The 22,380-nt window shown below is 45.2% G+C and overlaps 1 protein-coding gene across 1 annotated transcript; it reads right to left on the bottom strand.

Moving 5' to 3' along the window:
• Positions 1 to 2,156: 2,156 nt before the first annotated feature.
• On the bottom strand, positions 2,157 to 22,073 carry LOC123484088 (regulation of nuclear pre-mRNA domain-containing protein 2-like). Its single transcript, XM_045214052.1, has 11 exons — positions 21,877 to 22,073; positions 13,830 to 13,959; positions 13,453 to 13,616; positions 13,202 to 13,254; positions 12,569 to 12,695; positions 7,655 to 7,830; positions 7,260 to 7,563; positions 6,881 to 7,159; positions 6,580 to 6,759; positions 5,009 to 6,336; positions 2,157 to 4,923 (listed from the first exon to the last, which is right to left on the bottom strand). Exons 1-11 carry the CDS (start codon positions 22,061 to 22,063, stop codon positions 4,291 to 4,293), a joined length of 3,561 nt encoding a protein of 1,186 aa, XP_045069987.1. The 5' UTR covers positions 22,064 to 22,073; the 3' UTR covers positions 2,157 to 4,290.
• Positions 22,074 to 22,380: the final 307 nt, after the last annotated feature.

Consider the following 22,380-nt stretch of genomic DNA (forward strand, 5'->3'; position numbering starts at 1 on the left):
AGTAGCCTATAACTAGGATTAGTTTGAGAGGCTATGTAAGAGACTAGTTGACAGTTGAGCAACATTACTGAAGTCTACTTTGAGAAGCTTTGACACTGGCATCTCAATTCGTACGTTCAAGACACCACTAAGGAGCGTATGGTTAAATGTTCAATAGGGTTTCGTTATTTCATTCCACGTAAGGTGTATTGGTTCCAAGCTCATAGTGTTTGTAGACGTCTTTGTGTATAATAGTTTTTAAATAATTTATAGTTAACTTGTAGGTAATTTTATTTTACCGATATACACGTAAATATAGTTTCATTTATTCTACATAAATGTAAATAACTGAAGTAAAATATACTTCAAAGAGTTACATAGTGTTGATGTACTAACATAAACGTCAATATGAGTTTAGAGAGAAGGGGCTCTGCAAGTGACGCAGCCTGGCTCGTATAAGAGAGAACATTGAAAGAACGCTTGGTGGCGCTAGAGTAATTTAACTAGGGACTTAGGACCACCTGTGCAGTGTCACTGAAAACACAATGAAATGGGTACAGTCCATAGGTAGAATGCCCTTAGAGAGACCGTGGACCTTCTCCTCCAATACATTTGAGGAGGGGGTGAGGAGATAGGACACGAGGAATCACAGAAAGACACATTCAGTTAGAGCCCTAGAATCAGGTTACCCAAAATACTGATGACAAAATCTCATTAGGGGTAAAACTCAAAACTGATATTAGATCAGTGTCTAGGGGAAATGTCATTCTCCTTGGCTACTACATGAAATATGGGACATTATCAAGCACAATTAAATTCTTGTTCACCGTCAGTATCTCATACTTGGAACCCCACCACCACACAGCTAAGAGACTTGTGTATTCTCATAGGGTGAAACCTATTTATGTTTGTATAAAGAGCATCTCAATGTCTCTCAACACATCCTTTCCTTCATCTACACTGATCTGAATTAAGTAAACCGGTGAAAGCAAATACGTTTAGCACACTTTCCCCACATTGCTTTCACCTATCAGGTCTTCTCAGAACAGTATATGTGGTAATATTACAATATTATCTCAACTAACTTTCATTAACAGGACAGGGGTAATACATGTAAAGTACTGTGCAGTGACTTTGCACTGAATACGGGGTGGGTAGGTTACAGACTTCAATGCTTTCAACGGCTCTGTGCCAGACAGTGAAATCAGAGTCAAGGTGTGTCATACATGCAGTGGACTGGTTTGGGAGGAACTATGGATGTGACAGCAAAGACATGTGGACTAGAGCTATGTGCAAGGATGTGAGCTGCACAACCAAGAAAATCAGTGTCAATCGAAAAGGTTGAATGCAGATGGGTATGGTAGATACTGTAGGATGGAATCACTTCTGTGTGCACACGTGTGTGTGTGTGTGTGTGGAAAACAATAAATGGTAACCCACTTCTGGGTTAGGATCTTCAGACAGTCAATAATAGAACTAAACCCACAATGGGTGTAATAGCATGGCAGTGACTACTTCAGTCTTAACCAGAGGAGGCTGGTGAGGGGAGGACAGCTCATAATAATGGATGGAATGGAGTTAATGGAATGGTATCAAACACATGGAAAACCAGGTGTTTGATACCATTCAATTTATTCCGTTCCAGCCATTACTATGAGCCCGTCCTCCCCATTTAATGTGCCACCAGCCACCACTGGTCTTAACCCATATGGTACAGTACGCTCTTCATGTCAGTGCTCTGTGGTCAATGGGAGTGGTTACTCTGCCTGTTCCGGTCACCAAATCAACCCCTAGTCCCTACTACGCACTTCACGTATATGAAAGGATTGGATAGGTGTAATACGGTAATAGCAACACCTTGACTCTGATAGGTGTAAGCCACCTCTAGCCAATGTAATCCTCACAGATCGACAAGTGCCTAAAAGGTAAGGCCAAGGGGTTGATTATGTATTGAATATTCATAATTGCAGAGGCTGTCTTTAAAATAAAAACACATGCAGTAGGACTCCATGGAGAGTGGTTTAAACTGTAAAGAATTCATATGAAGTAAATGCCTGGCTGTATGTCTAAATTGTGACAGTCATTGGTAAACATAGTAAATCACTGAACTACAGGAAGGACCAGTGGTAGAGAGAGAGGAGAGCAGTGGCATCGGAAAGGATTGGACACTCAAAAGATTAATGATAGAACATCATTGATGATCATAACAAAAATAATAGCAATGCATCTAATCAAGAAGAGAAAAACATAACACAGCCACCCCCTTCATGACTGAATCATTACATAGTTAATGCAGACTATACACACACCATTAGATTCCTCAAATCTTAAGCATTTTCACGCAAAGGTTATTCAAACAAACATATTTCAAACTCAAGAGTACATTGAATGACAATATTATTTAAACAAACTATTCAAAGAAAATGATTAATTCTCTGAATCCATCCTGGTGGCTAGCGGTCTGTCTAACTGAGGAGAAGTCATTTAGTCTACTGTACAGCAGAGAACGCACACAAACCAAACTGACTGAGTTGATCTGGTCATTATCAGCAGTGACATAGAGAAGCATCACGTCATATATATAGTCAAAGCAAGAGTTGTAGCTTCGATTCAGACTTTATAGCAGAACACTATAAACTGATAAACTAACACTGATAGGAAATCTAGATGAGCATTTACATTGTTTTCCATTATCTTAATGAGTAATGAATGTTTGCAGATAATTCACTCATCACTTCTTCATTGGTGTTATTTGGTATTCTACCGTTCTAAATGTTGATCCAGGAAGTACAGCGTCAGAGGAAGGAAAGGAGGAAAAACAAGAGACTAAATCTAGGAAAGGTAACGAAGGGAAAAGGGAAAAAGTAACAAACAAAAAAACTTCAGGACTGGATCGAAGGAGTGCGCTGCACGTGCATAGGCAAGTATAGATATTTTACATCTGACATGAAGTTACAGCCACACAACAAAAATCACAGCAAGAAATCCAAAACAACTCAAAACAAATGAGCAGTTGGAGAGAGAAAAAATGACATTGTTTGTACTGTTATAAGTCATGTTTCAGCATTTCAATTCAGCTTTGAATAACTAGACAAAAAATATCTATCATACAACAGCAGTCATGATAACTGCTGCGACTGGTCTTACCGGTATCCATGACTGTGACTGTATCAAAGAAAGTAGTACCCTCCCCTTGGTTCGGTTGAAACTGTATTTTATTAAAGACAATACAGGTAGAGATGGCCTAGCAGAGACACAGCGGGTTCATAGTTCAAACTTCTAAAGCACCCGCCTCAACTACTGTGAGTCTCCACAACTCATCATTATCAGCTAAATGTGTCTTTACACTGGACGATTCTTCACTCTCCTCCCCTCTCTCTCCCTCAGATTGGAGAGATGGAGATGGACAGAGTGGTGTTTTGTTGGAGCAACAAGAAGCATGAACATCTGCCTCATGTGTCACTAAAGCTAAGGCTTCTTCACAATCGTGTCAATCACAAGTTAGTGAATAGCGATGCTTGTCCTCTTTACACAAACAACCAAGGTTTAATAGTCTTAACATGGCCAACTCATTCAGTCTATACATTTAAAAGCTGAGAAATATACAGAGGGAAGAGAGACTAAAGCATGGAAACCTCTAGAAGGAGAGAAACAAGGTTATTATTTACAATATGATACACTGGGAGCACGCTGGGGTTATCGTCGAGAAACTCAACAACAGCACACTGATCATAAAGTGAACACTCATTTGGATAACCACTTCCTGTTGAGAAAAATTGTTGTATTTAGGACACACTCTCAGGGAGCAACTTTCTTCCTCAAACCCCCCTCCCTCCATCCCATCCCCCCTCCCTCCTTCTCTCTCTCTGAAAGTGTTTATATCAGTTTAATCACACAATACCGGAGGTAAGTAGAATTTTAGTGAAATAGAATAACCACCTGATGTTTCTTTTTCTATTAGATCTGTTTGATTGTTGTCTCCCTTCTAGTTCACACCTCCATTATTCCCACACTGCTTTAGTGAGGGGAAGCAGAGAACACTGTCGCTCCTGGGGATTGGAGGCAGATTTGGTTTGGTTACCTATTTCATCCATAACACTGCACTAAGCTGGTACTGTATTGTGGTGAGGTGACGAGCTAGCTTGTGTGAAGGTGCGATCAGCTAAATGTAGTAAGATGAATGACTCCAGTAGGATTAACATAGTGAGGACAGACTGGGCTCATACCAGAAGGGTTCTACACATCTTCTCCCCGTGTCGGGTAGCTAGGTGTGTGGGTTGCTTACAATTCAGCTTATCGTGGGTTAACACTTCAATAGCGTGGGGGTAAGAAAGGTCTTTTGGGGGGGTAGAAGGGACCTCCTCGGCCCCCGCCGAACGGAGGGCCAGGACGCTTGCCCCCACGGAACATGGGTGGCTCTCGGTTGAGGTGCGGGTGGGCAGGGGGGCCGCGAGGGTGGAGTAGAGGTCTCTGGGGGATGGAGTTGATGGGGGGGCGCAGGAGGGATGGCGAGGGACGGCGGGGATGGTTGGGGTTGGGGTGTCGGGGCTGGGCAGGGGGGCTAGCTGGAGGGTGCTGGAGTGGAGGAGCTTGGGGACGAGGAGGCAGGGGGTCACCTGAGGGAGAGGGAGGGGAGGAGGGAGAGGGAGGAGGGAGGTTGAGGCCATCCTTGACACGGCCCAGTAAGGGAGGCGGGGCACCGGGGGTGCCGGGGCGGTGGAGAGGGGGTGCGTGGCGGGGGGCGAAATGCTCTTTGACTGTGCCGGGACGAGGCATCTTAGGGGGCTCCCCTAACAGAGAGGACATGAGGGGAGTGGGGCCACCTTTACCCCCCCTGGGTCCCCCTCCCATCCCCCCTCGGTCTCCTCCTCCGTCTGGACGGACCTGGGGAGGGAGGGGCAGCTGGCGGTCGATGGGGACTAGAACCCCGCCTACCATGACTGCCGAGGGGGAAGGAAGTTGCGCGGGGTGGAGGGAGCTGGGGCATGGGAGGGGGTGGAGGGCGTGGGATGGGTGGAGGAGGGGAGTTGAAGAAGGGAGGAGGGGGGTGATGGTGGAGGTGTGAGGGGGGAGGACCCTGGGGGTTCTCCCCATGGTAGGGGGGCATCTGGAACTGGGGTGGGGGGCCGTGCGGATGAGGGTGGGGGTGAGGAGGTTGATTAGAATGAGGAGGAAGGTGGTGGTGTGGGGGCGGGGGAGGCATGGTGGGGGAAGTAATGTCGTCAGAGCCGCCCTGATGGGAAGGTGAGGGGGGCTGCGCATCCAGGTACCCTTCCTCCTCGTACCACATCCCTCCACCTGGCCTTCCCCCTTCCCCTCCACCCCCGCGACGCAGCCCTTGGCCAATCACGCGGATGCTCTCCACCGTCTGGATGCGCTCTCCGGTTGGCTGGCGGTTTGAGAAGCCCCCCAGTGATTGGAAAGGTGCTCCCTCGGTGCAAGGCGACACCAGCGTCTCGATACGGTGGTACTGCCCTCCCTCCCCGTCAGATGAGCCCCCACCATCCTCTCCTCCCCTCTTTCCCTTTTCATCCCTCGTTCCACTCATTCCTCCCTCCTCTGACCCGCTGCTGGTCTTGCGGGAACCTACGGACGCTCTCCTCTCTCCGCCGACTGATCTGTCGTTCCCGTGACTCTTCCCCTGACTGTTCTGACCATCCTTCTTGACCTTGCTGCTTCCCAGTGATGAAGAGCTAGTCTTCCTCTTCAAATCTTCCTCCTTCAGCTTGGCGGCCTTCTTCCCCACTCCGTAACCTTGGAAACGAGAAGAGGAAGAGAGGAAGTCCCTGTCGCTGCTGCTTCCTGTTGGGGTGATGACGGCGTCCCAAGGGTCACTGCGGTAGGCTGTGGGTGAAAGATTGTGACCTACGGATGACCCTAAGCTCTTGGGGTCACTGTTGAGGCCAAGGGGGTCGGAGGAGACACCCCCTGGTGTGTCCATGATTTCGTCCTGGGTGGGGGTGCCCCCGCTCTCATCCCTGACGGGGGTCCCGTCTACCCCGTCTCCCCCCAGCAGAGGGCTCCCATCCCCCAGGCCCAGACTGAACCCTGGGTTCCCCTGGAGGAAACGGTTGATCTTAGACTCTAGGCTGGGAGGAGAAACAGAGTGGCTAGGGAGAGTGGGAGGAGGAGGAGGAGGAGGGGGAGGGGGAGGAGAGGCCTCTCGGTTTTTCTCCCAGTCCCTGGCTCCTCTGCTCTTCTCAGGTGTGTCTCGTTTGAGGCTGTTGGTCAGGGGGGGTTTGGTGTTGCTGGGAGTGGTGGGTGTGGGGGGGCCCTTGGCTGCTGAGGAGTCTGGGGAGGCATGGGAGGAGGGGGCAGAGGAGGAGGAGCTACCAGACCTCAGCAGAGAGGACAGACCTGAGGAGAGAGAAGAGAAGATGGAGGGAAACAAAGATATGTGGGGAGAGAGAGAGAGAGAAAGAAAGAGAGAGAGAGAGTGGGTGGTTGGAGATAATTACACCAGCAGATACAAAAGTTACACAACATAACAAGTGCCCCCCAAAATGAGCTGAAACAATTCCAACAGAAGCCTTGCATTTCCCATCTCAAAGTCTATCTTATCTGTTTGTTTGTTTGTTTGTTTGTTTGTGTGTGTCTCACCCTGTGTGTGGGTCTTTGACAGGGCGTTGAGGATGCCTTCAGGGGTGACGTTCACTCTGGACAGGATGCTGGCCAGGGCTGGGCTAGGAGGGGTGGGGCCAACTGGGGTTTTAGAGGAAGATGATTGGCCAGAGGGGGTGGTGGGAGTTCCAGGGGAGGGGCGAGACACAGGGCTGGCTGCTGAGGGAGACAAATGTAGAGAGAGAGAGAGAGAGAGAGAGGGAACAATCTTATAATTTCTGTACCAGCGTGTCACAGTATCAATATATTAATTCAGCTTATCTTGCAGACACACACACACCTGTGTTCTTCATGGCTGATGTGATACTGCTCAGTATGGAGCTGATCTTGCCCAGGTCCACGTTGGCCAGGTTCATTCCCAGAGGAGCGGTCGGACCGCTAGGACCACTCACGCCCGCGCTCGTAGGGGTGCTGGGGGTCACCGGGGTGGGGGTAGAGGGGGCTGCCTTTTTGAGAGGGGAGTCAGTGGAGGTACGAATGGGTATGACAGGGGCGGGTTTCGCTGCAGTCTTGGAGCTGGTCGCCTTGGAAACAGTGGCTGATGATGACTGCTTCTCAGCTGATTGAAACACAGGGGGTTAAAGTGTTAGTTCATTTTTATTTTGACAAGGTTTAGTCTAATTGAGATTTCCCTACAGGCCCTACTACCATCTCCTCACCTGTGTTGGCTGTCTCCATCTCCTCCTCAGACAGATCCATGTCCTCCACATCTCTGTTGTCCCCCGCTCTCACCACTCCCATGTCCCTCTCGTCCATGGCACTCCCATCTAAGTCCGGGTCAAAGCCCAGCCTCCCCCCTCGGCCTCCCCCAAGCCCCAGGAAGGGGGAGTCAGAGCCGGTGGGTGAGGGAGCGTCCTCAGAGGGGGAGGGGATGGGGGAGTCCTCGGAACCGGGTAGGGAGGACTTGAGGGCGTCCAGTTTACGTTTGAGGTTGACCACGCGGTTGGCAAAGGTTTTGTAGGCCTTGAAAATTAGAACGATTTATTAGGTGTTTATTAGATTGTTTATTTGATTGATGATGATCAGATTAACTGAATGACTGGTTGATACTCACGCTGGCCACGATCTTGACTTCCTTGTACTGCATCTCATAGAAGACGTCTGCGTTTCCCAGAGCCTCCAGCAGAGGGGGCCCTACAGGCATCTGGTTCTCCAGGAAACTGACAAACTCCTGCAGCTTCTGGCTGCCCTCTTCAAAGTCCTTGGCAAACTTGTTCCCTCCGGCCTTGTCTGGGGTAGAGATGGATGGAGGACAAGAGTTAAATAAGTAATTTAAACAAGAGGACACAGGATGTGATAAGGTCAGGACATGGTATGACTACGGCTGTCATTACATTTTGTCAGCCATTAACTGTCATGCAAATAACTGCTGGTCTCACAGTAATTGATCGTTAATTAACAAACACATATAGCAGCTCCGGGCTTCCACGCATAGCCTACAAGCCACTGATGCAGACCTTTGGAACATCTATATTTTAAAGTCTAATAAATCCATTTCATACTGTATAGCCTACACCATCACAAATTCATTAGGCTATTTACAGTATTTTAATAATAACATAATAATATGCCATTTAGCAGACGCTTTTATCCAAAGCGACTTACAGTCATGTGTGCATACATTTTTACGTATGGGTGGTCCCGGGGATCGAACCCACTACCCTGGCGTTACAAGCGCCATGCTCTACCAATTGAGCTACAGATGACATTTTAGGCAGGTCTAAAGAAACATTATGATATGAAGAAAATGTAGCCTATTTCAGAAGAACAGAATACATATTTTGAGTCATCCTTATGTTAGGCCCTGATCTGGCTATGCCATATGGCTGTGGGCTACACTAGTTAATTTGGCAGACAATTTGCTTATAATTCCTGTGGCATTCTTTAATAGTAAGAAGCAGTGGTTGGAACCGGTTCAGGGAATAGAACCAAAAAATAACAAAACATTTAAAGAAATAGAAACAGAACCTGGAACGAAAGTGATCCATACTGTTCCGGAACAGAACTGTCATTTTTTTTTTCAATTTAAAGTTTTATTAAGTTTTCAATCAACCAACCAAACACATTCCACATTCACAGATGTGAATTAAAAAAAAATTAAAAAAAAAATAATAATAAAAAATTGTTTTATATATGTATATATATATACACATACATATATATACATACATACATACATACATACATACATACATACATACATACATACACACACAAATAATAATTATAACAAAATTTAAATTATAGAACTTGCAGCAGCACTATCAAGGTTCTTATTAGCTATTTCCAGCCTTAGCTGAGATGACGAGCCAATAATTAGTTTTTAGGTTTTACAGCACCTTACACAACACGCATCTGCCCATCTCCCTGATTCCCCCATTCACTCTGTCCAATTTGAAATATAGTTGAGTAGTGGAGACCAGAGTCTATCAAACTTGGGCTGTCTCTTGTGGAGGTCATAAGATAACTGTCATTTTAAAAGCATGGGAACCTGTTAATAATGTTATTTTACGTTCCAGGCATTTTTTTTCTAGTCCACAACAAAGCGCCTATGCAAAGCCCTCACTCTGTCACTCAGAAACGTATTCATGTCTGCCTGCAAGCTGAAAATCTTTGCCTGTGCGTGTTTAGGCTACCTGCCCCTCCCCCCTCCGAAGCATAGGCTACTGTACTGACATTACAAGCTTGATTCAGAAGATAGGGAGAGAGATTTTTAATTAGCTAGAGAAGAATGGATGAACTTTTTCAATGCTAGTTAAGGATACATAAGGCCTAGTTATCACGTTTCACGATTGGATTTATTAACTACAAAAAGGTTAGACGTGTTTTTAATTCTGGTGCTGCTCTGCACACACAAGCTTGTTAGCTAGCTAGCTCAAGCTTGTTAGTTAGCTTACTCGCTCAAAGGACATTCAAAATTCCTCCATAGAAGCATAATTCTGTGGACCTAATTCAGTTAATGCATGTCAAAAGACGCCCGGCGCTTCAAGCCTCCTCCTCAACCCTCTCGCTCTCTCCCTACCAACAACATTTGTCACATATTGCGCCATAATTTAGGCTACACTTGTCTGTCCATCAAACATGTAAACAACTAGCTCGCCTGTTCTATCCGTACTGATGGGTGAAGTCATTTCATCAGCTAGATGTAAAGAACGGTTGATTTCACAGGTAAAAAAAGGAACATAAAAAGGAACGATATACACCAGTATTTTTTGGGTTCGACCCGGTTCTTTATTTTGCTGGTCAGAAAAGAGCGGAATGAAACAAAAAAATAATTGTGGTTCTGTTCAGAACGAAACGATTGGAAAATAATTTTGGTTCCAACCCCTGGTAAGAAGAATACAACTGAACATAGCTGAAAAATAGAAAGGATCTTTTTCCCAAGCTATTTGAAACAGGTCCTCCTATATGTTTAATTCAGAGTTAGTTATGCAACTTTAGTTGTGATACAAAAGTTTGCTAAAAGTTTGATTTCTAATACATTTTAAGGCTGCATGATGAGACTAATGACGATTTGGGAAAAAAAGTAACATGAAAGACATGCGCTCCGCTCTGTTTCTTGCGCAGGCTGCACACACTTCATCAGTCTCTCATTCACAATATGACAAGCACTTGATAATATTCTCACCCATCAGACTATTCTCAATTTAATCTGGTCTTTACATTTAGCCTACTAATACGTGTGGAATTATTTTTGATTTAGAATGGCCCACAAAAAAAATAACATCCGTAGCCTGCACTTGAATTGCGAATGGAGGAAGCGCGTCCCGCGGTTACATTTTTAATATACCAGGTAGGCTACACCTGTTGTAAAGCGGATTAATGTACTTAATTCTTTTTTTTAAAGCAATAAATATAGCAGCACAAAAAAGCTTGGGATCCTAGTTTAAATAGTGGTCAGTCAAAACTCTGTTTTCACACGTGACTGGGCTTATAAGAACACGTTTCACTAGGCTCTGTAGGCTATGGGCTATCCAACCCTGTTCCAGGGGTCCTAGGCTCTGTAGGCTATGGGCTATCCAACCCTGTTCCAGCGGTCCTAGGCTCTGTAGGCTATCCAACCCTGTTCCAGGGGTCCTAGGCTCTGTAGGCTATGGGCTATCCAACCCTGTTCCAGCGGTCCTAGGCTCTGTAAGCTATCCAACCCTGTTCCAGGGGTCCTAGGCTCTGTAGGCTATGGGCTATCCAACCCTGTTCCAGCGGTCCTAGGCTCTGTAGGCTATCCAACCCTGTTCCAGCGGTCCTAGGCCTACAGTGCCTTCAGAAAGTATTTATACCCCTTGACTTATCCCACATGTTGTGGTACTGCCTGAATTCAAAATTGATTAAATACTTTTTTTTCCACCCATCTACACCATAATTTACATTTTTAGTCATTTAGCAGACGCTCTTATCCAGAGCGACTTACAGTTAGTGAGTGCATACATTTTCATACTGGTCCCCCGTGGGAATCGAACCCACAACCCTGGCGTTGCAAACACCATGCTCTACCAACTGAGCTACACGGGGCCACTTATGAAGTGAAAACATATTTAGATATTTTTGCAAATGTTACAGAACTATCTAATTTACATAAGTATTCACACCCCTGAGTCAATACATGTTAGAATCAGCTTTGGCAGCGATTACAGCTGTGAGTCTTTCTGGGTAAGTCTCTAAAAGCTTTACACACCTGGATTAAACAATATTTGCCCATTATTCTTTCAGAAATTCTTGAAGCTCTGTCAAGTTGGTTGTTGATCATTGCAAGACAGCCCTGTTCAAGTCTTTTCATAGACTTTCAAGCCGATTTAAGTCAAAACTGTAACTAGGCCACTCAGGAACATTCAATGTCATCTTGGTAAGCAACTCCAGTGTATATTTGGCCTTGTGTTTTAGGTAATTGTCCTGCTGAAAGGTGAATTTGTCTCCAGTTTCTGTTGGAAAGCAGACTGTACCAGGTTTTCCTCTAGGTTTTCGCCTGTGCTTAGCTCTATTCACTAATGGCTTGCCATTACAAAGGGGTTGAATACTTATTGACTCAAGACATTTGAGCTTTTCATTAATTTATAAACATTTCTAAAAACAGTATTCCACTTTGACATTATGGGGTATTGTTTGTAGGCCAGTGATACTTTCTAAAGGCACTGTATAGGCTACGCTTAAAGTTATTTGGCCACTTTAGTTTTGATACAAACCTTATAAAAACATATAGCCCTATGGGCTAGGCTACATGATGCATGGGACTATGAAAAATGCATACGCTGTTTCTTGCCTTGGACTGCACATGCTGGGCATCATTCACAAGTGATAATATTCTCACTGTAATCTTGTCTTTACATATACTAAATAATATATGTGTGAAATTAGTTTTGATTTAGAATGGGCCATTATCATGCACGGGGGGGCATGTCATCTATGCACTTAAATAGCGAATGGAGGACGCTTTTCCCGCAGTTCATTTTCATGCCAGCCAGGTAGGCTACTCCGATTGTAAAGCAAAGCAATGTGCTTAATATTAGGAAAGTTGAGAAATAAATATAGTAGGCCTAGCCTATAGAAAGTTGATTTAACAGAGGCCATCAAAACTGTTTTCTCACACAATTGCATAGCATAGCCTATAGAAATGTTGTGCAACAGGGGCTTATAGGAACACTTATTTCATTCCATGCATCAACCAGCTATGAGGACCTGGCTCTCGCTGTGCAACAGGTGATCCCATTCCGCTCAAACTCTGAATGCCAGGGCTCTCATGAAGTGTTTGATTTGATTTCCGATTGCATTGATGTCAGAGTGATTAGAGGGCCAATAGAGCGCTGAGTACCAGGCCGTTAGCGACTACCCGTTAGACGTTTGGTAGGCTACTAATGACCATCGGCGACATCAGAGCACAGTGGAATTTGACTGCAGTCATGACCCATGACTGCCGGTGTGGCGGTAATACCGTCACCGTAACAGCCCTGCCCGTGACCCTGTTTTGACCTCTGACCTTTGAGTCTCTTGAGGGCCTCCGTGCTGCAGACGTCCACTCTGAGAGCTGTCAGCTGGGTCTCCCTCAGCTCCTCCTCCTCCGCCACCCGCTTGTAGCCCGCAAGCTGCTCGATGAACGACTGGGGCTGGAGAGAGGGGGCGGGAGGGAGAGGGGGAAGGAAAGAGTGAGGGAGGGGGGAAGGAGGGAGGGAAAGAGTATTTTTGTGTGCATCTCCTTTAAGGGCCAATCATCAGTTGAAACAATAAAGCGTCCTCCCCGCCACTATTTCGGTAAAAAGCTGAGTGATGGGCTGGAGAAACATAACCACTAAAATTCATAGACAGAGCTATGGATGCAAGGACTGACCATCCATGGTATCAAAATGATAGTTTTAACAATGTTTTGAGGGTATACCATGTTTGCTTACATTTACTTTGTTTACAAACATTGGAGTAAAACAAGCTTATATTTGGGGTTCTGATGGGGTGTGACAGTTGAACTAAGCTCATGAGGCATTTATGTTATATTCTTCAAGAATCAATGGGTACACATCATTAATTTATCAAACCAAAAATGTATGTAGCAACTGCGGATTACCCCTTTAAAAAGGGTGAACGCAATTTAGCAGAGGACAGAAAAAAATACACTTACTATGAAATCAGCCACGATCTTGGACTTCAGGGCAGCTTTGGGGTTGACTGGGGCTGCAGGGCAAAACCACAACACATGAGCAACACAACACACTGACCTGTACATGACTGTTGACTCATACAGATCCAGAGGTTAGAGAAACAGAGGAGGGGGGGATGAAGAGAGAGAGAGAGAGAGAGAGAAAGAAAGAGATGGCAAAAGGAAAAGATGGTGACAAAGGAGAGAAAGAAATAGGAGCATAGGAGACTGACCTGGCGGAGGAAGAGTCTCTTTAGCCTTCTCTTTCTCCCTCTCTCTCTCTCTCTCCTTCCTGGCCAGGTTGGCTTTGAGCTGGGTGATGAGTTCCTCAGGATAGACGTTCCTCTCCTCCCAGATAGTGAAGATCCGCTCCACTGACTTACGCACCTTCGGGTCTCTGGCAAGACAACAGGTCAAAGGGCAAGAGGTTAGAAGGGCATAGAGTCAGTCAGCAACAGATTGGTGGTCAATTTCCTCATACATGGGCTATTCCTAACTTCCACCTAAATCAGATGTTCACTTAGTCTCCCCATTGACAATTAAAATTAGCATCAAATGGAAGTTAGGATGTGCCTCACAATATTCATATAACCCAGCGCAGTTCACTCACTTGACCATTAGGGCGGCATTGGGGAGCACCTCAGCGAAGGCTGAGCGGTAGACGATGGCGTTCTTTCTCTTGCAGTTCTGGATGACATCATTGGCCAGGTAGAACAGATTCAGACGGTGGTTGGTGTCCGCTGATGGAGAGAAGGAGGAGAGGAAGACAGGGAAAAAGAAGAATAGGTGGAGGAGGAAGAGGGTTAGTGAGTCCTCAGAATCCTGATGTTTAACCACAAATCAAATGTGATGGTGACCACTAAAACCTTGACCAGCCTAAGCCTAGACCACCCTAGTCTAGTGGATGACCTGCCTAAACCTAGACCATCCTAGCCCAGTGGATGACCTGCCTAAACCTAGACCACCCTAGCCCAGTGGATGACCTGCCTAAGCCTAGACCACCCAGTGGAAGACCTTGCCTAAGCCTAGACCACCCTAGCCCAGTGGAAGACCTTGCCTAAGCCTAGACTACCCTAGCCCAGTGGAAGAACTTGCCTAAGCCTAGACCACCCTGGCCCAGTGGATGACCTGCCTAAGCCTAGACCACCCAGTGGAAGACCTGCCTAAACCTAGACCACCCAGTGGATGACCTGCCTAAACCTAGACCACCCTAGCCCAGTGGATGACCGGCCTAAACCTAGACCACCCAGTGGATGACCTGCCTAAGCCTAGACCACCTTAGCCCAGTGGATGACCTGCCTAAACCTAGACCACCCAGTGGATGACCTGCCTAAACCTAGACCACCCTAGCCCAGTGGAAGACCTGCCTAAACCTAGACCACCCAGTGGATGACCTGCCTAAACCTAGACCACCCTAGCCCAGTGGATGACCGGCCTAAACCTAGACCACCCAGTGGATGACCTGCCTAAGCCTAGACCACCTTAGCCCAGTGGATGACCTGCCTAAACCTAGACCACTCAGTGGATGACCTGCCTAAGCCTAGACCACCTTAGCCCAGTGGATGACTGGCCTAAGCCTAGACCACCCTAGCCCAGTGGATGACCTGCCTAAGCATAGACCACCCAGTGGAAGACCTATTAGCTCATGCATGCATTTGCTAATCAATTCTGGCAATATAGCAAAACCAACCATAGATCGGTGTCTATGGGAAACTTCACTGAAATGACTAACAATGCAGTGCTTTTACCAAGTGACAGTCAGAGGTAGACCACTTGGGATACGGAGTCATGATAAGTTGATATTCACTTTTCTATCTAAAGCATAATTAACGCAGACACAAAACGTCATTACTGCAGCGCACACTTTTTTCAACTGACAACTTCTCCAACTGAAGCCCTGTGTTACAGGGAAGGCTAAGTCATGGAAACCAAGTAAGCTTGTCATGCTGCTAAATGGAGTCCAACATGAATCAATGACCTAGAAAATTAAGCCTGGTTGTTGGGAAAGAAACACAGCTTGAAATGTCACCTAATTTACTCATGAACGGCAATATAAAGGCTCTAACATCTACCACTCTGAATATATTAAGATCCAGTTCAACATTTTCCAAGATGTGGCACGCAACAAGTTAGTCACAACAATGTCAATAATAATGTTCAGTGCGCGGCCTGTTAATTCATGACACATTGTTTTCAGACAGATGGCATTCTAAGGCCACCACGGTGCCAAGAACAGCGCAGACATCGTCGTAGCGTAAGACGACATTCATGTAATAAATGTTTTTATTATTAGACCAAGAAGACTGAAAGCTGGAGAATGCCATACATTCAAAAGCCTGCCCACCCAGAGTTAAGCTATTTCAAAGTGATCAGGTGATGGAGTAGCGAAAAAGGACACAAATCAAACACAGATCAGGTTCTGATGCAGACAAGACTAGAAACGGTATGTACGAGTCCCACAATATCAATTAGGGTCATTGAAGCCATATTGATAAACTGAAAGGGATATTAGCCTATGCCCTATAGCCTCAGCATATTGTGCAGGACAGCTGGGATGACCAGTATAAACCAACTGATTAGAGTAAGTCTTAGTAAATGGTAACAAATCAAACACAGAGAAACATTACCACTTTGTAACATAAAATAACAATGCAGAAGCCTTTCATTCATCACAGTTGATTCCAGTGGGGAATGGTTGGCAAGTCAAAGGAGAGAGAAACATCCCCACTGACTCCCCATGGAAAGATGCATTCAGGGAGGACGAGTTGGAAAGTATACAACCTGGGGAGGAAGAGATGATGACTGAGCATAGAACAGAAAACAACACTCTATTCCATCTACAGTGCGCAAACCAAACAACATGTTTCCCCTACAACACTAAGGGCTCGATTCAGTCCGTTTCGCAGAAGTTCAGCGCTATAATGTGCTTGAAATTGAAAGGTAATTTCCGATTCAGCCGACTAATGCAGCGTATACCATGAATAAAGTCTCAGCGAACGCAGAAACATTGCCTTTCCATTTCTACTGCGCTGTAGTGCAGGTCTTCAGCACTACGGATTGAATCGAGCCCTAAGATATAAAATGAACGTATTAGTTCATTACATGAAAACGGCTCTTCTTCGAAAAGATCCTTGAGTCAAAAAAGACAACTTTCTGAAGTCTAGGCCTAACTAAGTCTGAGTTGCACAGGAGTGGTGGGGAAGGGGAAACGGTTCAAAATATCAAATAAACAATCGCTTTCAATAGCAACAGGGTCCCAGCTTCCTTCCCTGGCCTAAGCTATATTGTAAAGAGGAATCCTTGCAAATCTTCAGTTGAGAATATTGCAGAATGATTATGGACTAAGACATGTTATTGGGTGTAGATGTGGGGCCTGGGATGGAACACCTGTTGCACACACAGGAGTGACTGAGAATCACTATTCTACTACAGCAGACGCCGTAGTCTAGGTGGACACGGGCTCATTTCAACAGACCGACAAACACAGTCAGACACACTCAGGGCTACCCGTTCTCTGGTCAGAGCCACCAGCTCTCTGGTCAGGGCTACCCGTTCTCTGGTCAGGGCCACCCGTTCTCTGGTCAGAGCCACCAGCTCTCTGGTCAGGGCTACCCGTTCTCTGGTCAGAGCCACCAGCTCTCTGGTCAGGGCTACCCGTTCTCTGGTCAGAGCCACCAGCTCTCTGGTCAGGGCTACCCGTTCTCTGGTCAGGGCTACCCGTTCTCTGGTCAGAGCCACCAGCTCTCTGGTCAGAGCCACCAGCTCTCTGGTCAGGGCCACCCGATCTCTGGTCAGGGCCACCCGATCTCTAGTCAGGGCCACCCGATCTCTAGTCAGGGCCACCCGATCTCTAGTCAGGGCCACCCGATCTCTAGTCAGGGCCACCCGATCTCTAGTCAGGGCCACCCGATCTCTAGTCAGGGCCACCCGATCTCTAGTCAGGGCCACCCGATCTCTAGTCAGGGCCTCCCGCTCTCTGGTCATGGCCTCCCGCTCTCTGGTCAAACAGTCCAAGTCTGGGGGATTTAAGTTTCAACCTCCAAAGCAATAGAATAGTGATGGGGTCGATACAGTTACATATCGGGATATTCTTTGTGATATTTCTTATCATTTTGACAATGTCGCAATATTATTTTTGCGTTAGTTGGATGTACCTGCACCAAAACTCCAGGATTTTTCCTTCATAGCTTGTTCTCCATCTTTTTAAATAGGGAGCCAATTTGTTTTCAGCACTTTTATTCCCATGACTGATCAAAATGTGTTTCTCATGGCTCTCTCTTGTCCATCTGCAGCAGACATATGGTGAGCAATATGTTTGGAACATCCAATCGCAATAAAATCACAGTATCAAAATCACAACACATACAGAAATTGTGAGAATCGCAATACATAGTATGGCACCAAAGTAGGGCGATAATATCGTATTGTGAGGTCCCTGGCCATTCCCAGCTCTACAAAGCAATAGACTGACTGCTTGACCAGGCAGACTGCGATGCTACGTGAACCATCAGATAGCAATCATGGGCAAATGATGCACAACATGTCAACTGGTATTACAACAGCATTAGGCTAAGCATACCTCTAGGAAGGACAGCCCAGTTTGCAGAAATTGGTTCCGAAACCTTTTCTGTTCCGTGACCCACATAAAAGCTTTTCAGTACCACCACCAGGGGGACCAGGGGTTCCTCCTGACCCAACACGGAAAACACTGACCTAGTACAAGCGAGCCAGTACCCAATATTTTTGGGTAGCAAATTAGCACGCTTTTAGCCTTCCAAGCCGAAATGAACTCAAATTGTAGTGGTAGAGGTCGCGGGGAGGGTAATTGTTATGCAGAAGGACTGAGAAGCTCAGCTCTGGTGACTTTTTAAAAAAGGACATTCTACTCCAAAATGAATGAAAATAAAATAATGCTGACACCATCTAAAGTATAATTTCCACCCCCAGAACTGAGCCCCAATAACATATTGTTACAATTATTTTAACATATTGGACCATGCATATAGCCTATGCATGGTCCATATTATCAGGTATGCTTCTAGCAATAAGCAGTATCACCTGTAGCCCAACTGATGCAGCATAGTGGCTATAAATAAATAGGCTGAAGCATGGGGTTGCCTATCTGCATTTACCCTATTGGGCTAATCAATGCTAATCAATCATTAGCTAGATCCCAAATGTAATCTTTTAACTAGTTAGCATCCTATTGATTACTTTTATGTCCCAGAAAACTTGCACAGTGAATATAATGTAGCACTGCCTACATGTTAGGGTAACTTGGGGTAACACCCCCCTCCCGTACTTCTCACTGAAACCACTTCATGTCACCATTTCCCCCCCAACACTTTCACTAGTTGCCACTACTCTTGCTCGACTAAAAATGTAATCTGTTTCATCACAATTTTTTTCCTCACTCCCCCCCAAACAAATTTGAGGTAGGGTGGCGTTTCACCCCAAGTTACCTTACAATTGACCATGTTACATTTTGCCCCACTCTCCCCTATGCAAATTGCAGAGTGGTAATGTGCTTAACCATGATGCTGCTAAAACCTCTGTGGTGCAGTTCTTGCATATTTAGAAGTTGACAAATAAATAAAGTAGGAATGGAAAGCTCGGAACCCCCTCTTTTTAACAAAGGCCATTAAAACTGCTGTTTTCCCCACGATTGCAAGAATTGTTGTGCATTGACAGTTTGTCAGAATGCAGGTTTCCCTCCCTATAGCACTCATAACTTGAAAGCACCTCAAGAGGGAAATAGGGAAATAGATAAACTATCCTACCATGCGGTTATCTGATTTTTCTAGTCATTACATTTTGTTTGCAGAGGAAAAGTAAATGTGGACTGGACTGTTCTAGCATCTTCAAAGTGTGCCTCAACATAAATATTGATGTTTCATATTTTTGGGGCGTGGCAGCAATGATTTTGCCGTGGCGCAGCGCCACAGTTAAATGAGTGCAGCAGAAACACTGCATTACAACACAACCCTAGGAGCTGAACTGTTGACACGGCCATCCACCATTCCGTGAAAATTAAAACATTTTTGTTGAAAACAAGTTTAGCCTTGACAATGAAGCCTACAATTCATCAAGTTTATCTTTGGTTGACAGAGTTCAAAAGCTAGTTTGAATGTTTGAGGACATCATACATAAAGCACAGCACCATAAACAACAGATATACATGTGGTTGAGCCAATGACAGCGACAGAGAGAGATAGGAACACATGCAACTTTGCAAATGTTAACACTCTACTGCAGTGCAATTCATTTTAAATTAATGAAAACTGCTCAGGGCAATGGAAGTGTTGAAAACCAGCTAAACCTTTATAGCTGGAGGCAAGAGAAGTGGACAACATCAGTTTCCATAAACAACAAAACACTGGCATATCTATTTCCATGGCATATCCATATCACAACATGCACTTCATAAAATTACCCATCAAAACACAATGAATGACATTGTCAAAGTTTAGGTCTAGACCTACTCTAGCTATTTAAGATTTTAACTCCAGTGTTCGACAAACATAGATAGCTATGCCAAACACTGGAGTTAAAATCTTAGCTAGGCCTACCCAGGGGCATTGCGAGGGGTGGCACAAGCCACCCCTGAAATATGATTGGCCACCCTTAGTGTCCCGCCATTCTCATTGGGTCAGAGCGCTGTCAATCGGTCTCAGATTGGAGAGAAAGAGCAGTGGGTTTGTTCTGGCTGGAAGGCTGTTTGATTGGCTGGCTGTCTTTTTGGGGGACTACGGAGAGCCCAGCTGCAGTGAGAGAACAGCATGACTTCTCTCTCAGTTGAGTTGACGAAAGCAGTGCAGAGGTGGAAGATGGCTAGGTAACTGCTGTTTGACTTGACAGTAAACTAAACTAGAGTTTCCCGGTGCAGAGCTAGTGTAGACGTTTATTGCTGTAGGCTATGGCATGTGTTTGTTCTAGAATGTTAGGCATGTCCCTTATTGACTGAGGTGAATGAAGCTACAGCAGCCAAAGTGATAATGGCTGGAGTTATTTTTGCTTGTTTTTGCTGTTCTCCAAATAGCATTTTAGAGCTTTTAATTTGTGTAGAAATGCAGTAAATCTTAAACTTTCAAAAAATTACTTGGATGGAGAGTTACCACTGAACATGTACAGTATCTAACTTGAATATGGATAACTTCTAATTGATTTATTTGAATAAATTAGGGCAGATACAAATTAACAGTTGAAACAGCAGAGGTGGCAACACAGGTCTCAGAGTGGTAGGGCAAACATTTTCCACTGGGCCCGGAGTTCTTCCTGATCTGGTAACCTAACCAGGTAAAACGCTGGACCTTATGACAGTGATTAATCAGTTGTAAAAAGGTTTTATATGGCTTATAATGGGACCAGTTTTTCAAAAATCATGTCAGATGGTTTAAAAAACTCCTCGCCCTAGGGAGCATGAAAACCCTGTCAGACTGCAGCAACCTTGTACTTGTTAATATGAATTATGTTTTAAAACACAGACATAGAGACAACTACGCTTTATACAGGTTTGCGTCATGTAGACCTATGATAAAAAATGAACTCTTATTTCCAGTTAATAATTTGAATGAAAAGGTCTATGTAGCCTTGCCAGAGAGACAGGGCGCATAGTAGGCTGTGTCAGTAGCCTCCAGATTATCAGACTGAGAAATCGTCTCATGTTCATCCCATACAGCATAACAGATCGCTAATGTTTAGGTGTAGGCTGCTGCAACATTCATGTAAAGAGTTTTTGCTCGTGTCTGTCGGGGCTGATGTGTTATCACATTTGCTAAATAAATAGGCCTATGCAGGAAAGTGGTGAGAGCGCTTTGCTAGATTTGCCTTGTGCCCGGCCTGTGATCTCCCTAACCTGATTGGTCAAGACACACACAGAACATGATGTGCAGGACAGAAATTGTGTGCTAATAGTTCACAAATCATGAGGCTAATAAGCCCCCCCAAACAATTATTTGGTCAATATTTTGTATTAAACTAAATCAGCTCGCACCCGTTTGCCGGCGGCTCTGAAACAGTTATTCAATACAACACATCATATTTTAAGCCAATTTAACGCTATTTGTGATACAATTTGCTCATTTCCCATTGCCACCCCGTTAAAACAACCATACAATCGACCCTGGGCCTAACCCAGATTTCTTCCTAAAGGCAGGTTTTTCAGCCCACTTGCTTACACAGCAACCTGTATCACCTGTGCTCTGTCAACACCACCCCCATTTTAACTCTAGTTCAAAAACATTTGATAGTTTGGCTAGCCAGCTACGTTAATTACTTGGCTCGAGCTGGCTACTCTATCCTCTGCAGTTCTGCAAAAACATAGCGCATGCGATGCGCAAATAACAGGTGCAATATCGATCCATATGTCCAGACAGGCCAGGTTCGATGAAACTAAATTGATCACACGTAGCTAGCTAATATGCATGACGATGTTCTGAACTGCAGCTACTGGTAACGTTATGTACTAACTACCTTCGTATAACTAGTTAGTTACATTAGCTTGCACGCTAACTATAAGTACAAAGCGCAAGTTATTACCTAGCTTACTTTAGCTATTGCATTAACTTTATGGAGTCAACATATTTCCGTAACACATGAGGGGCATCATTGATTAGCTAGTGTGTAGCAGGGAAAGCTAGCTAACGTTAGCTACTCACATTTCTTGAGCCACTTCATCCAGTACCGAACGATAAGGCTGTGATACTTTTTATTTTCAATGCACCAGGTCGACAGTCCCTGTATGGACTCCATAGTGTTGGATACTCCTTGAAATCGGCGGTCCAGGGTGGCCTCCAAAGCGCCGCGGCCACCATGGCCGCTAACAGCTCCAGAACCCGCCGCCATTTTTCCAGTTCTCTCTGCTACTGCAGACAACGCAATGAGTCATGAAGGTAGCAAAAGGGTGACAGACAGGCGAAAGAAGACACGCCCCCTACAGATCTAGGGTTAGAGTCTGAAAACGGACCTAATAACAGTTGAGGGCCAGGCAACTTCAACAGTTGGACCAATATTTACAACATGAAAGGGACCTGTATGTTAAAAGTTGGTTGCATGCAATTGCAAGCATTATAAAATGGCATCTCTCAATGTGTCACAAATCCAATGAAGCAGCTGGAAATAATGAAAAAAGTACACAAGGGTATAAAGCTTTCATTTACAAT

Source organism: Coregonus clupeaformis, unplaced genomic scaffold (genome assembly GCF_020615455.1).
Source record: "Coregonus clupeaformis isolate EN_2021a unplaced genomic scaffold, ASM2061545v1 scaf0195, whole genome shotgun sequence".
In the NCBI taxonomy this organism is placed as follows: domain Eukaryota; kingdom Metazoa; phylum Chordata; class Actinopteri; order Salmoniformes; family Salmonidae; genus Coregonus; species Coregonus clupeaformis.